Genomic DNA, 15,771 nt, shown 5'->3' on the forward strand with positions numbered 1-15,771 from the left:
AGAGGAGAGGAGAGGAGAGGAGAGGAGAGGAAGAGCTCAGCAGTTATGAGCACTTGTTGGAATTGCAGAGGATCAAGATTCAGTTCCCAGTACCTACACCATGGCTCACAACCATCAGAACTCTAGCTCCAGGGGATCTGATGCAGCCTTCAAACCTCCTTAGGCACCAGTTTCATATGGTACACATACATATATACATACAATTAAAGTAAATAAAAATTTAAAGTTGGGCTGGAGAGATGGCTCAGTGGTTAAGAGCACTGACTGCTCTTCCAGAGGTCCTGAGTTCAAATCCCAGCAACCACATGGTGGCTCACAACCTTTATCTGTAATGGGATCTGATGCCCTCTTCTGGTGTGTCAGTGACAGTGTACTCATATAAATAAAATAAATTAAAAAAAAAAAAAGAAAAAAAATTTAAAGTTATTTCCAATTGGATGTGATGGCACACACTTTTAATTACAGCATTAGAGGCAGGAGATCTCTTTGAGTTTGAGGCCAACCTAAGCTACACAGGGAAGTCCTGACTCAAGAAGAAAAAGAACAAAGTTATTTCCAAATAAGTTTTATTTTTGCTTGGTTGGGATGCATGAAAGGGCCAGTCCTGCTGATCCAAAGCTGCAGGATCCCCATGACACAGGGCAACAACAGGATAACTGGGAGGAGGATCCCTGAGGATCCAATATTGATGGTGTCACCGAAGCCAGAGATCCAGCAGCTATGGAATAGCAGGCCTGGTCCTTTCACGTGTCCCAACCATTTGACTATGATATAGATTTTGAGGTGGGCCATCTCAGAGCCCACTATCAGAGTGGCTCAGGGCCTTGGTGGTAGCAGAGCTGGTCAGCCCATCCATCAGCTTTCCCTTATCAGCACAACCAGCATGAGCTCTCCAGCACTGTTCCGGCTACTCAATGCCACCATTAGCAGGAGGCAGGGTCAGCTCTCCCAACTCCCAAAGGGGGGGAGGGGAGGAGAGGGGGACAAGCATTGGCCCTCTGGGCTATCTCACCTGCACCTTTCACCAGGGTCAGATCTGCTGTGCAGTCCAGGCAAGGTACAGCGTCAGCTCTCACAAGGGCTGCAGCTGCATGGCTCTGTCTCCTGAATGCTGGAATTAAAGGCCTGTACCACCATACCTGAACTTAAGCTTTTTTTTTTCTTATAAAAGTCAATATTTAATTGGAGCTGGCTTACAGGTTTAGAGGTTCAGTCCATTATCATCAAGGAAGAAGCATAGCAGCATCCAGTCAGGCATAGTTCACGAGGAGCTGAGAGTTCTTCATCTTTACTTGTAGGCTACTAGGAAAAACTAACTTCCAGGGAGCTAGGATGAGGGTCTTAAAACCCACGCCCACATGATGCACTTACTCCAACAAGGCCACACCTACTCCAACAATGCCACACCTCCTAATAATGCCACCCACTGGGCAAAGCATATCCAAACCATCACAGGTGGCCATGCCCAGCTTTTCTGTGGAAGCTTCGAGTTTGAACTCAGGCCTTCTTCCTTTCACAGGAAATGCACTTATCCACTGAGCCATCTCCTCAGCGTTCTGAGTTCTGAATGACTGAGTTCTTCTTATCTGAGCAGATTACCCAGCTTCCAAAGATGTAGAAGAGTCTCCATAATGACAGTCAGGATTACATGGATTCTAACAGAATTCCCTAGTTCACAACTTGATTAGCAACAATGTAGCACATTCTGATGTATTTCCATGGTGAGGCATGAGGTGAGACTCTGCCTCGATAAATAAATTAGATAGATAGATAGATAGATAGATAGATAGATGGATGGATAGATAGATAGATAGGGAAATGGCTCAGTGGCAAAGTGCTTGCCTAGTATGAACGAGGACCCAGATTCAACTTTCACGCACACGCACACACACACACACACACACACACACACACACGTGCACAAATGCACGCACGCACGCACTCGAAAAGATTAAATGCCTAAAGAACTTGCTAAAAATACCCTGAAGGTAGGGGTGAAGAGATAAAAGAGTGATGGGTTTAGATAAAACAAACAAATATTAACAATCTTTATTTAAGTGGGTGATGGGTCCAAGGTTATTTGTTAAACTAGTTGATATGTAATGGCAAATTTATTTGATTACATTTTTTAAAGCAGGGAACATGGAGAATGGTGTAATCTCACAAAATGGTTTTCTAGAACCCTGGCGAATGAATAAACTAGCATTCCAGCAGGAATCTCATGAGTTCTTGAAACCATACAGACAGTTTCATTTAAGAAAGTGATGAAAGGAGTGATGGTGGATTCCCTGTTCAAAGGCATTCAGAAAGCTGAGGCAGGAGGATCATGTCTCTGGCCTCTGACCCTTTGGGGTCAAATGACCTTTGCACAAGGGTCCATATCAGATACCTCAGGGACTATATTAAAGTCCTGCAGCTTTAGAAAGGTTGAGAACCACCCTTTTATAGTGTTCTATTTTCTAAACTAATCAAATAGGCATGTCTCCAGAAAGGGCATTGAATAGCTGCCCCTACCTTTGGGAAGGAACGCTTTGTCAACATTCCAACAAGCAGCACTAATTGAACTCAGTAGGTTACAGAACACAGGAGAGGACATGGAAGTAGGCCATGCATCTGGGGAGTTGGGAGAAGTCGGGGGGAGAGCTGAGATTGAGTATGTATTGCAGTATCAGAGAGTAAATAAAATATTCTTAAATGAGTATAATTTTTTTTTTTTTTTTGGTTTTTCGAGACAGGGTTTCTCTGTATAGTCCTGGCTGTCCTGGAATTCACCCTGTAGACGAGGCTAGCCTCAAACTCAGAAATCCACCTGCCACCGCCTCACAAGTGCTGGGATTAAAGGCGTGCGCCACCACTGCCCGGTTATAAAATTGTTTTAACTTAACTTCAGGGTACATCTTAATTTACAAGCATGTTAACTTCAGGTGTGAATCTGCAAGTATAAAGAACATGAAGCTATATAGACACACACAGACACACACATACATGCACACACGTGCATATACACTGTTCTGGGCTGTAACTAATTGATACAATTGTCCTCAGCTAGATTCCTAACACTGAGGACCAGAAAATAAATAAAATAAAATATAAACTAATTGCATACTTATTTTCCCATTCTTCACTATGTAATGGAAAACAAGGGTGCTGCCAATACTTGTTCAGATACAGGAAAGGAAGCCAAATCAGCTGGCTTTTGTCACTTGCACCATTTCTGGCAGGCTCGTGTGCTTACATGCATAGAACCAGACAATTAGCAGCTTAGGAAAAAAACAAGATCTTTGTTTTTTAATGGTAATTGATTGGGAATAATAGGATTTCTCAATCAATATGAGCACAGCACAGCCAGGTGTAGATTCCTTGAACTCTACTGTCAATTGCGTCATATTTCTCAGTTGATTTAATTTGAAGGGCACCCAGTCTATTAAGTCACAGATGGGCTATAATATTGGCATATTATAAGCTAAAACATCTCTGGAACCTTTGGAATCTTTCCTGTGCACTGCTTAAAACTACCACAGCCTTTAGCTTCAAACAAGATGTTTTTGTAATGAAAGCACTTGTCTTTTAACCACAGCTTGAGTTATTTTTGACACACATTCAGTCAACACAGTGATGGACTTATTCCTGTGTTGATTTCTTCTGCCAGATCTAGGTTGCTTCCTGATGGAGAGTGTTCCAGTGTAGACACTTCCCGGGAAAAACACACCACTATCCGTTTTTTTTTTTTTTTTTTTTTTTTTGCCTTGCAAGTATTGAAACGCCAATACTAGCATTAAATGCAACACAGTGCAATAAATGCATTGAAATTCCCTCTCACAGCGAACCAAATAAGACATCAGACTCAGCTTAACAGTGGACCGGCTTCAGAGGTGGAGCGACATCATTTGAACAAATAGCAAACTCAGAAAGACAATACTAATATGCTACTCTTTTACAGGTCATAGGTAGAAGGAGAAAGAGAGGACTTGGTGATCCCATTTTGCCCAAAGACAGGATACTGTCTTTGGATAGTAAACCAGACTTATTTGGCATGGGCAGAAAGATGTAAAAAGGGGGACCTTTCCAACTGAAATGCTGCTATCTAAGAACAACTAGTTCCCCACTGAACTAGATCTGAAACAGAGTTTGCACATACCTGTGACCCCAGCACTTAGGAAGAAAGGCACATTATGAGTTTCAAACAAGGCTAGCTATACAGCGAATCCTGAGACACAAGGGGTGTGTGTGTGTGTGTGTGTGTGTGTGTGTGTGTGTGTGTGTGTGTAAGAAAAAAAGGGAGGGAATAAATCATCTAGGGCTGATGTCATGATTCAGTGTCAAAACATGATTTGTATGTGCAAAGCCATGGGTTTCATCCTCAGTACCAAAAAGAGGTGGAGGAAATGTATCCTAAAAGTAATGTTAAGGGAACTGGAGTGAGGTTCAGCTGGTTAAGAGCACTGATTCTCTTGCCAAAGACCTGGGTTCAATTCCTAACACCACATGGAAGCTTACAGCCATCTGTAGCTCCAATCCCCAGGGATCTAATATCCTCTTCTGTCCCTCAAAAGCTTCTACATAAACATATTGCCAGGCACATGCCTTTCTTTACTCCCAACACTTGGGAAGCAGAGGCAGGCAGATCTCTTGAGTCTGAGTCCAGTCTGGTCTACAAATGGAGTTCCAGGACAGCGAGAGCTACACAGAGAAACATTGTCTCCGTTAATTAATTAAAATTAATTTATAATTACTGTCATTGTAATTATTATTATATATAACTATCCACTTAGTTGAGGTTTCAAATCTGACACCAAAGTCCTATGGTGCCCTCTCCACCAGGACAAATCAGGCCTGTCCTTCTTACACAGCAGAGCCATCATGCCTATTTCAATTTCATTCTCTGTGACCCAGCTCTTATAACATGATGAAAAGACAAGGGAGAAGGCAGTGCCAGCAGATGGGGTCTGTCTCACCCATGAAGTACTTCCCAACACACTCTGGACCCTTGTCAATGAAGTGGCAAATTTGGTTTTCCCAGAGTAGAGTAGTATAAATTGTCAAGTCACTGTGGAATGGCTACCAGCTGATTTGGGAACTTACCAAGGGCATGGCTACAACTTCTACAGGATTCTGTCAAACTGACAATTATCTGCTGGAGGTCTCCTCTTGGTGGAGTAGGAGAGGGGTTGGGGTTCTTCCAGCCATTGCATTTACAGGACTCCTCTGCCTAGAAATGGGAATAAAGAAAAAAACAGAACTCTTGTAGTAGGTACCCATGGACAGTTTTACAAGAGACCAATTCACATTAGTTATCTGACAGTGATTTACACATGCACTAAGTAATCTTTTTTTTTTTTTTTTGGTTTTTCAAGACAGGGTTTCTCTGTGTAGTCTTGGCTGTCCTGGAACTCACTCTGTAGACTAGGCTGGCCTCGAACTCAGAAATCCGCCTGCCTCTGCCTCCCAAGTGCTGGGATTAAAGGTGTGCGCCACCAACGCCCGGCCATAATTTTCTATATATGTAAGAGTAACAAAATTGGGGGCGGGGAGCAAAGAGAGTGCTTTTGGGGGGGACTTCAGATTTGCTTCTGCTAGTTGTACCTACAGCTCAGACATTTTGCTATTGCATTCCCCAGGGGATTGTTCAGGGAATGGTTTGATCAAAGACAGTCTACAACACCAGCTTCATAAAACAAGCAACACTCCCAAACATTGAGAGGACAAGAAAGAGTTTACAATACTTTATATAAATCTCAGGATTCCCTGAAGACTCACATCTCCTTTGCTCTGTAGAAAAGAATAGAGCTGACTTATTTAGCTTCTGTGCAGTGACCTCAGCTACCAAATGGAGATCAAACATGAAGGGCACATCATTTACTCTACCAGGCCTGCCATACTGTGTGACCGAAAGGCTTTCAAGTAGTGTCCTTAACTGAGAGATCCTTGGTACCTTTGGAAAGCCCCATTTCTTCCCCAATATCATTTACTGGAGTTCTCAGTACGTCCACTAAAACAGTGGGCTCTAGCTGCAGTGAAAGACTATCTCAAAGAATAAAATGGACAGCTCCAAAAGATCTGACACTCTTACCTGGACTATGCCAGAACCTATCCTTATATATGTAAACACACACACACACACACCATATAATTCTTTAAAACAATAATAAGGTGGAGAGGGATTGAGGAAAACCCAATCAAATCTTGAACCCTGGCCTCCACCTAGCACCCCAGCTGCATTTCTACTGACCCCTAACCCCTAATCTCATTTGTCTCTGAGGACAGGATGCCTAAAGGTCAGAATCTCCTCTTCAGGATAAGTTAAAACTACAGGATCTAAAAGGATTGCTGGGATAACTACAAGACAGTCTCTAACTCCATTATAATACTACTGAAAAGTGACATGCCCTAGCACCATGACAGTTGACAACTGCCATGCAAGAACTAGAAAGGACCCCAAAAGAAAAGAAAAAAAAGAAAAAAAAAGAAAAAAAAAGAAAAGAAAAAAAGCAGAGGTTTTGTTGTTTCTTAGGTGTTGGTTAGCGGATTGGTTGGTTTTGGGGTTTTGAGACAGGATTTCTCTGTGAAGCCCTGGCCTTCCTGGAGTTTGTTCTGTAGATCAAGCAAGCTGGCCGTGAATTCAAAGATTCACCTGCCTCTGGCTTTCAGTTTCTGTGACTAAAGGTGTGTGCCACCATTTCCCAGCCAGAGGCAGAGTTTAAATCGCCCAGAAATCTTCTGCTCATTCCCAAAAGACCATATGAATATTCTCTTTTTCAAAGGTTTGTATTTCCTTCTCTTTCCCGTCTCTATAAGAACAGAGAGGGTGATTCTCAAGTTGATCTTACACTTCTTTGTGTAGCTAAGAACAAAGTTCTTGCTTCTGCTCAATCAGGTATCCAGGTTGCCACAAATCCGAGAGGAAGGAGATTGAGATGGAAAATTGCAGCATTTTTGCTAGATGCGAAAGGAAACAAAGAGCCTTTTCTGGAGCAGCAAGCCACCAGGCAAGGAGAAATGAGCAAATTACATTTCAAAGCATCAGTACAGAACAGGAAGAAAGAAAAAGACAAATACAGCTGAGTGGTTGAAAGCAGAAGAGGAGGTGCCCTGTGAGGATGACTGCAAAAAGGACGGAGTGCCAGTCTGAGGCTAGTGGGGCTGGAGTGCAGCCAGAAAGGTAGACAAGCAGTGGTGAGGGAAGGTGGCGAAAGGGAGGAACTATGTGAGGCCGCATGAGCAACTACAGCCTCTACCTTAACTACAATCAACCCTCTCAAAGGGAACTAACTCCAGGGAGTTAAATGGTAGGTACCCTGCAGCCTCCCTTCTTTTTCTCTCCTGCTTTCTCCTGTGGTCACCCAACCCAGAATCCACACTTCCTCTCCTTGATAATAGTCACAGAGGCTTGTAAGAAACCTATCTATACCTTTTCTGTTACTAATTTCCATGAAGAATCATCTTTATTTCCTTTTTCTTTAATTTTCCAATCCAGAAACAACCAGGCAATCTGTGACAAAGACAGCATACTCCTATTAATACAGCAGAGAATTAAAAGCCTCTGACAATGGAAGAAGCACTAATGCTTATTTAGACCAAGGCCCAGAAAGAGAGCGTGAGTGAGATAAATTTAAAAATAGAGAGCACTGCAGCTGGGCGAGGGGGCACACACCTTTAATCTTCTAATCACAAAACCCAGGAGGCAAAAGCAGGCAGATCTCTGAGTTCAGTGACAGCCCAGTCTTTAGAACAAATTCCAAAGTAGACAGGACTACATAAAAAAATAAATAAATAAAAAATAAACAAACAAATAGAGATCAAGGAGTTATCACAACGATGGCAGGTGTTCAAGTCCAAGCATTTCTCTTTAGATTTACTCTCTAAGGTTTAGAGTTCAGCTGAGTAGGAGCAAGAAGTCTAAACTCTTAAGGAATTATGTCATTGAAGATTTTGACTTCACTCACAATGGTGGCCACGCCCATATTTTCTAAAAGTGCTTCCAAGTGTAGAGGGTGACCCCAAGATCTCACCCATGTTAGGCAGTGCTTTCCCAATCTGTGGAGTCCTCAACCCCATAACTTTCTACAAGCTCAATAATTTTGCTTCTGAGACACTAGCAGCCATAGCCTAGATCCTCTTCTTTGGGAGGCTGCTCAGTGCAGAGAACGAACTGGTAGAAACCCTGGATGGAAGAGAACAAAGCCAGCCTTTACTACTCCTGCTGAAGGTGCAGAACAAGAAGCTGTATCAGTGTTGAGCATCAGATTTCATGATTCAAAACTGAGCATGATGGCATGATGGCATATGTCTGTTTAACCCCAGCACTTGAAAGGCAGAGAAGTGTTTAGATCTCTGACTCTGAAGCCAGTCTGGTCTACATAGTACGTTCCAGGGCTACACAGAGAGACATTGTCTCAAACACACACACACACACACACACACACACACACACACACACAGAGAGAGAGAAAGAGAAAGAGAGAGAGAGAGAGAGAGAGAGAGAGAGAGAGAGAGAGAGAGAGAGAGAGAGAGAGAGAGAGAATTCAAGGATCTAGGAACTGGGGGATGATTTAGCAAGGACCCCTTGTTGTGCAAACATGGGACCTGAATTCAAATTCCCAGCACCTGTGTCAAAGTCAGGTGTTGAGGCAGAAGAGAAATAAAAGATAGTTAGTTAGTTAGTTAGTTAGTTAGATGATAGATAGATAGATAGATAGATAGATAGATAGATAGATAGATGATAGATATAGAAGATAGATAGATAGATAGATAGATAGATAGATAGATAGATAGATAGATAGATAGGAGTCACCAGCCTACTCCACCAGGGTCAGTGATAGACTGTTTCAAGGGAATAAAGGCTGAAAGTGATAAAGCCCTCTTGCTTTCTTGTATAAGTGTGTATATGCATACACACACACATACATACACACACACACACACACACACACACGATTTATTTGACAACAACAAAAAGGAACTGAAGGACCTGGTTGGGCTTTGTTCCACATGCCTGAATCATCAGCTTCTCAGGAAGCAGAGAGAGCAAGGGGGTTGGTTGTCAATTCAGTCAAGCTCAGCAGAGCTACAAAGGGAGTTCAAGGCCAGCCTAGGTAGTTTAGTAGTAAGGCTCCTTAAAAATAAAAACATTTTAAAAGGGGAGATGTGGCTTAGTGGTAGAGCACTTGCCTAGTATATGAGAGACTGTAGATTCAATCCCCAGAACTAGGGGAGGAAAGAGAATTCAAGAATCCAAAACTTTTATCCATATGGGGTTACTTATAAAAGCCCAACGACTTACATTGTACATCCATATGTGTAGACAAAACACCCCTGTGCATAAAATTAAAAATAAATAAAATAACTTTAAAGGGCTGGACAGATAGCTCAGCAGTTAAGAGCACTGGCTGCTCTTCCAGAGGACCTGGGTTCAATTCCCAGCACCCACAAGGTGACTCACGATTTTCTGTAACTCCAGTCTCAGGAAATCTGACATTCTATTTTGGCCTCCTCAGGCACCAGGTATGCACACAGACAAAACAGTTATATACATAAAAATAAATAAATAAAAATTAAAAATCAAAATAAAACCACCTTGCCTTCCTCATTAAAATTCAAGTGAGCCGGGCAGTGGTGGCACATGCCTTTAATCCCAGCACTTGGGAGGCAGAGGCAGGTGGATTTCTGCGTTCAGATTTCTGAGTTTGAGGCCAGCCTGGTCTACAGAGTGAGTTCTAGGACAGCCAGGACTACACAGAGAAACCTTGTCTCCAAAAACAAAAACAAAAACAAAAACAAAAAAAAATTTCAAGTGAAAGAGTAACCATTTTTTAATCTTGGATCAGACCCTGCACACTTTCCGAGCCAGAGCTTATAACTTCAAGATCACAATGAGCTTCGAGTGCAGTCAGTAAAGAATGACAAGCTTACACTCTACTCGCCCTCCAGGACATAAAACAATAGCCCTGTTCATCAGGGCTCATAAACCTCAAGTCACAAATCTCACAGCAGGGGGATTTATAATAACCAAGTCTCGCACTTCTCCTTTTAATCCAAATAGTAGCCACAAATATTTAAGCCAGTGTGATAGAGTGCTGAATCTATTCTACCACACAATGAGTACTGGCATTTAAACATGTCCAGGTATGGCTTTCCTTGCAAACCTGGCTAATCTCAGTATTCCAGTAGCTTTTACAAAGTCAATTTTGGTTTCTATTGTTCAGAATGAGTGATTTTTTTTCCCCAAATAAACAGAAAACTCCCAAAGCAATAGAAGACAAGAAGTAAAAGGCATGAGATGGAACAATGTCAGTCCAGTGATTTTGTGGCACTATGGCACTCCACAGTGCAAGGCAGGATGTGAGAGCCACCACAATGATAGGGTAACAGTAAAGTGACAGCCTGCAAGGGCTGGGGCTCAGTGGCACAGTCTTACCTTGCAAGTGTGTAGCCCTACGTTTATTCCCTAGAACAAAAAAGAAAAGAAAAAAAAAAGCATGCCTAGTAGTGCTCAGCTATGATCTGAGCACTTGAGAGGAGAGGCATGAGCTCAAAGCCAACCTAGGCTACATATTGCAACCCTGTCTCAAGAAAACAAGCAAACAAACAAGATATGGTAGTGGTTGCCTTTAATTCTAAAACTATGGAGGCAGAAGCAGATGGATCTCTGTGAGTTGAAAGACGGTCTTGTCTACATAGAGAATTTCAGGACAGCCAGTGCTACATAAAGGGACGCTGTCTCAAAGAAAAGGAAAAAAGGGGAGAGAGGTAATAGCTCAGTGTTAGTGTCACAGCACCAGGTAGCATCCTAGATTTAATTCCCCAACAGTACAAAACCAAAGAAGCATAATAGAGAGAAAGAGAGAGGGAGAAAAAGGGGAGGAAAGGAGGCAAAGAGGGAGAGAGGGGAAAATGGCAATCCAAGTTGAGATATGTTACTACAATCAATATTAAAATATATGGGCCAGCAAGATGGCTCACTGGTTAAAAATGCTTGTCACCAAGCCTTATGAGCTGAGCCCGAACCCGAGCCCACACTGTAGAAGAGAAGTAACTTGATTGAGCAGATAGATATCTAGACTCCACAGTTATATTGGAGTACATGTACAGACACACACATGCTAATTGAAAAACAAATATAATTTTTAATGCCTTAATCTTATTAAATTGAATACGGCACTTCATACATATAATCCTGACAGCACTCTGGAGACTGAAGAAGAATGATTATGAGTTCAAGGACAGTCTAGACTACACGTCAAGACTCTGTCTAAAGCACACCAAAAAAAAGTCACTGGGCCAGCAAGATGACTCACAGATAGAGGTGTCTGCCACCAAGCCTGACAACCTGAGTACAATCTGTAGAACCCACATGGTGGAGAGAGAGATTCTCAAAGGCCATCTATGTACATCCAGCTAGGGCTTACACACACTCCCACATTACACAGAAAAATAGCATATTTTTAAAAATTATTTTAACTATTTTATATTCACTACATATTGTGATAATAACTTTCAGAGTACCAGACTGAAAAAAAAAATCACTTAATAAAATTAAGTTCTAGTTCTTTCTCTCTAACTTAAACTCATATATGTTTCTCTATATAGAGACATAGATATATATCATATTACACATACATATGTGCACACACATCTCCCTATCCTCTTGCTAAGGACCATCCTACGTTATTAATACGATACACAAGCCCTGTACAACTGGGCCACACCCCAGTCCTCTCATTTCTTTAATGTGATATTGTGGTTTGAACGGTGCCTTCTAGAACTCAAAGATTTGGACACAAAGACACAAGCTGGGAAGAGAGGCAACTGAAGACAGGTAAAGATTGGCATGGTAAACCAGACAAACAAAAGTATCTCAAGGATTACCAAGAGATGTCGCCTGCTGAGAGAAGAGGAGGAACAGTTGGGGGGAAGAGGAGGGAAGAAAGTGTGTCTTTAGGAGGGGGAGGGGGCTTTGGAAGACGGGAAGGCCCTTAGAAAGAGGGAGAAGAGCTTTAGAAGTAGGGGCAGGAGGGCCTTTAGAAGGATTCGGCCTTGCTAACTCTGCTCATGATTTCAGCTTCCCAGAGCCAACACAGAAGCTGTTATTTTAAGCAAGCAATTTTGTGATCATGTGTGAGAAAGCTCTAAGATATGTGAGGTAACTAGAAAACTGTAGATTAAGGCACAGTCATTCATGCTTATGATCTCAACCCTCAGGAATCTGAGGCAGGAGGACTAGCATATGACTTTGAGGCCAGTCTGAACTACACATAGTGAGCTCTCGACCACCCTGAGCTTCAAAGCTAATTAGACTGCATACATGGCTCACAGTATAACTATAAGTAATTACTGCAGTGGGGTATAACGGGAAACCACCTGAACCTTCACTGCGGACATTGTAGTTTAGGGGTAGAAACATCAGTATTCCTCAGTGGTTAAGGACACCCTATGATATACAGGGGTTTCCCTCGAGTTAGTTTGTGAGCATATGGAGCATATGTAAGCATATGGAGTTCCAGGTATGAAGAGCACTTCCAGCACCTGTGCATGCCCAGGAAAATGTCAACCAGAGTGTACAGTATTGATAATGTGTGACATATTGTCTACCCTGAAGAGAGGGAAATAGTCTTTTAAGAAACAGTGCAAGCTAGGGTGTATCTCTGTGAAACAGTTTTTGCCTAGAATGAACAAGGCCCTGAGAAATAAAAGTAAAAATAAAAATTAAAAAATTAAAAAAAAAAAAAACAGTGAGTTCCATTGTCCTTGGCTGCCAAGAAAACATTTCTGTCTCATGTTTTGATCTGCAGATATCAAGCCCTCCACTTGAGCCTTCATCTTTTCTTCCAAATGTTACAGCCTGGCCACTGCTCTCAGAGATAAGAGGTCCCCTTGGAAACACCTCTTCTATAGTTCTTGGTAATTAGGCATGACAGCTGCTGTCTAAGAGAACTCATAGCAGGCTTAGCCTAGCGGCCTTAACTCAATAACAGCTGGAGGACAACCTTTTAGGGAGCCCTCTGCCAAGCCAATTACCACAGCAGCCAGCAACCTTGGCACCAAGGAAGAGCCAGCTGTCCAGGTGACGTCATCTCCCCAACAACAAGTCTATGCAGACAAGACATATCCAAGGAAGAAAATGCTCTCCAGAAGCCTGAAACAAAAAATGGCTTTATCTGCTTGAGAGGCTCCTGGACATGCAGTGATTTTCTTACTGTGAACAGAAGACATTGGAGAGACTCTAAGGAGCTGAGCTGGATAGACATGTGATCACATCCAGATGACAAACTAGAGGGGGAAGGAATTGGAGTTTGCTTAGTGTTAACGTGTAAGCATTTGTGATATTTGGAGGCCATACAGGGAAAGAGAAGTCAGCCATGCTGTCTAACAGAATTCTGTCAGACTGAAAATACTGGACTAATTCAAGTAGGTAAAAAACTCAGGAAGAGCACACTGATAAATAACAAACTGACTTTTCCACCCTCAGGCTTAGACCAAGCATAGGAACACAGTGGTGGGAAATGATGAATCTAGACTCACTCATGGTAACATTTCTATACCATGCAGTCATGCTGGGAGAAACACCTGCATCTGTATCTTCCCCTCATCTTGTATGAGGAAGGGATGAGCTATCACACTGCTTAGAGCCAAACTGAGCCGGAGAGCTCTTTCTACCATGCAGAAGTACAGATCCTGCCCTGACAGGTTCCTGAGCATTGGGGGTGGGGAAAGAGGGCAATGGGAACTACTGTATTTTCTATATCCTAGCTCTGAAATTTGACAAAGACATACTACTTAAAAGTCAAAAGAAGCCAGTGAGATGGCTCATGGCTCAGCGTGTGAAGGAGCTTGGCACCAGGCCTCATTATCTTAGAATGATCCCTGGAACCCACATGACATGAGGAGAGAATTGACTCCACAAACTTGTTCTCAGACCTCCATAAGCACACTGTGGTACACTCACACCTACGCATATACACACAATGGGGAAATAAACAAACATTAAAAATATAAAAGTCAGAGGCTGGTGCTCTTTCAGATGACCCAGATTCTATTCCCAGCCCCTGTAGGGAAGCTCACAAATGTCCATAACTCCAGTTCATGGAAATGAAATACTATCTTCTGGACTCTATGGGCACTGAACTCACATGGTGCACAGACACACCAGCAAAACATACATACATACATACACACACACACACATACACACATACATACATACATACATACATACATACATACATACATACATATAAAATATTTAAAAACTTTTTTTTAAAAGTTAAAAGAAGGAGGACCTTAGGATACATCTCAATGACAGAGTAATTGCAGCACATGAGAGGCCTAAAGATAAGCCCAGAGCTGCCAAAGAAAAGGAAGAGGAGGAGGAGGAGGAAGAGGAGGAGGAGGAGGAGGAGGAAGAGGAGAAGGAATAGGAGGAAGAAGAGGAGGAGGAGGAAGACGAAGAGAAAAAGGAGGACGAGGAGGAGAAAGAGAAGTTGAAGAAGTAGAAAGAGGAGGACGTCTAAGAAGTTGAAGGAAGCCGGGCAGTGGTGGTGCACACCTTTAATCCCAGCACTTGGGAGTCAGAGGCAGGTGGATTTCTGAGTTCGAGGCCAGCCTGGTCTACAGAGTGAGTTCCAGGACAACCAGGGCTATACAGAGAAACCCTGTCTCCAAAAACCAAAAAAATAAATAAATAAATAAAAGAAGAAGAAGAAGTTGAAGGAAACAGAGAAAGAAGGAAGGAGGAGGAGGAGGAGGAAGAGGAAGAGGAGGAGGAGGAGGAGGAGGAAGAAGAAAAGGAGAAGAAAAAGAAAATGAGGATGACCAAGGAGAGGGAGAGGAAGGCAGAGAAGGGGAGGAGGAGAGGAGGGAGGAGAAGGAGAAGAGGAGGAGGGGAAGGAAAATGAAGAAAGCAAGCCAGCCACCTCAGGGGAGGTGACTCATGGCAGCACTCCAGAGGTTGAAGCTCAATGTAAGAGACTAGAGAAATGGCTCAACAGTTAAAAGCACTTGCTGCTCAAGCAGAGAGGGCAACTCACCAACTGTCTAACTCTATCTACAGGGATTTGATGCTGTCTTCTGGCCTTTCTGGGCACCAACACACATATTCACACAAACACACATACATAAAATTAAAAATTAAATCTTAAAAAAATTCCTGAAAACATGCTCAGAATCATTAATGACTAGAAAATGCAAGCCCTACTGAGATTCCCTTCACCCTCATTAGCAAGATACAATAAGAGCATGGTTGGATGTGACATAGAAAACACTTGAGGTGGAAACCAACAGGAGCAGCTGAGGTGGAGAACAGTAAGACAGGACCTCAGGCATTAAGAAGGCATTGTCATATGATCCAAAAATTCTACTTATGAGCATATATTTTAAGAAATTGAGCAGTAATGTTCTTGCCAAGATGTATGAGACCTTTGGTTCAAGCCTTAGCAATCAAGAAAACTATTACAGGGGCTGGAGAGATGACTCAGTGGTTAAGAGCACTGGCTGCTCTTCCAGAGGTCCTGAGTTCAATTCCCAGCAACCACATGGTAGGTCACAACCATCTGTAATGGGATCTGATGCCCTCTTCTGGTGTGTCTGAAGACAGCTACAGTATATTCATATATAATAAATAAATAAATAAATCTTTAAAAAAAAAAGAAAAAAAAGAAAATTATTACAGGAAATCAAAACAGATATTTATTTACCCACATTCTAGATTCCTTATTTAGCATACTAGCCAAAAGTCAGAAGCAATAAATGAATAGGAAAATATAACCTGACCTATGT

General features: G+C 42.3%; 1 protein-coding gene across 1 annotated transcript in view; it reads right to left on the bottom strand.

Moving 5' to 3' along the window:
* Positions 1–15,771, bottom strand: part of Kat2b (lysine acetyltransferase 2B) — a 99,879-nt gene that overhangs the window by 54,220 nt on the left and 29,888 nt on the right. The window contains exon 2 of the mRNA XM_028766602.1: positions 5,083–5,209. Coding sequence (XP_028622435.1) covers positions 5,083–5,209 — 127 coding nt within the window. The remainder of the gene's footprint in view (positions 1–5,082; positions 5,210–15,771) is intronic.

The sequence above is a fragment of the Grammomys surdaster genome, unplaced genomic scaffold (assembly GCF_004785775.1).
Source record: "Grammomys surdaster isolate TR1022 unplaced genomic scaffold, NIH_TR_1.0 169, whole genome shotgun sequence".
NCBI lineage: Eukaryota > Metazoa > Chordata > Mammalia > Rodentia > Muridae > Grammomys > Grammomys surdaster.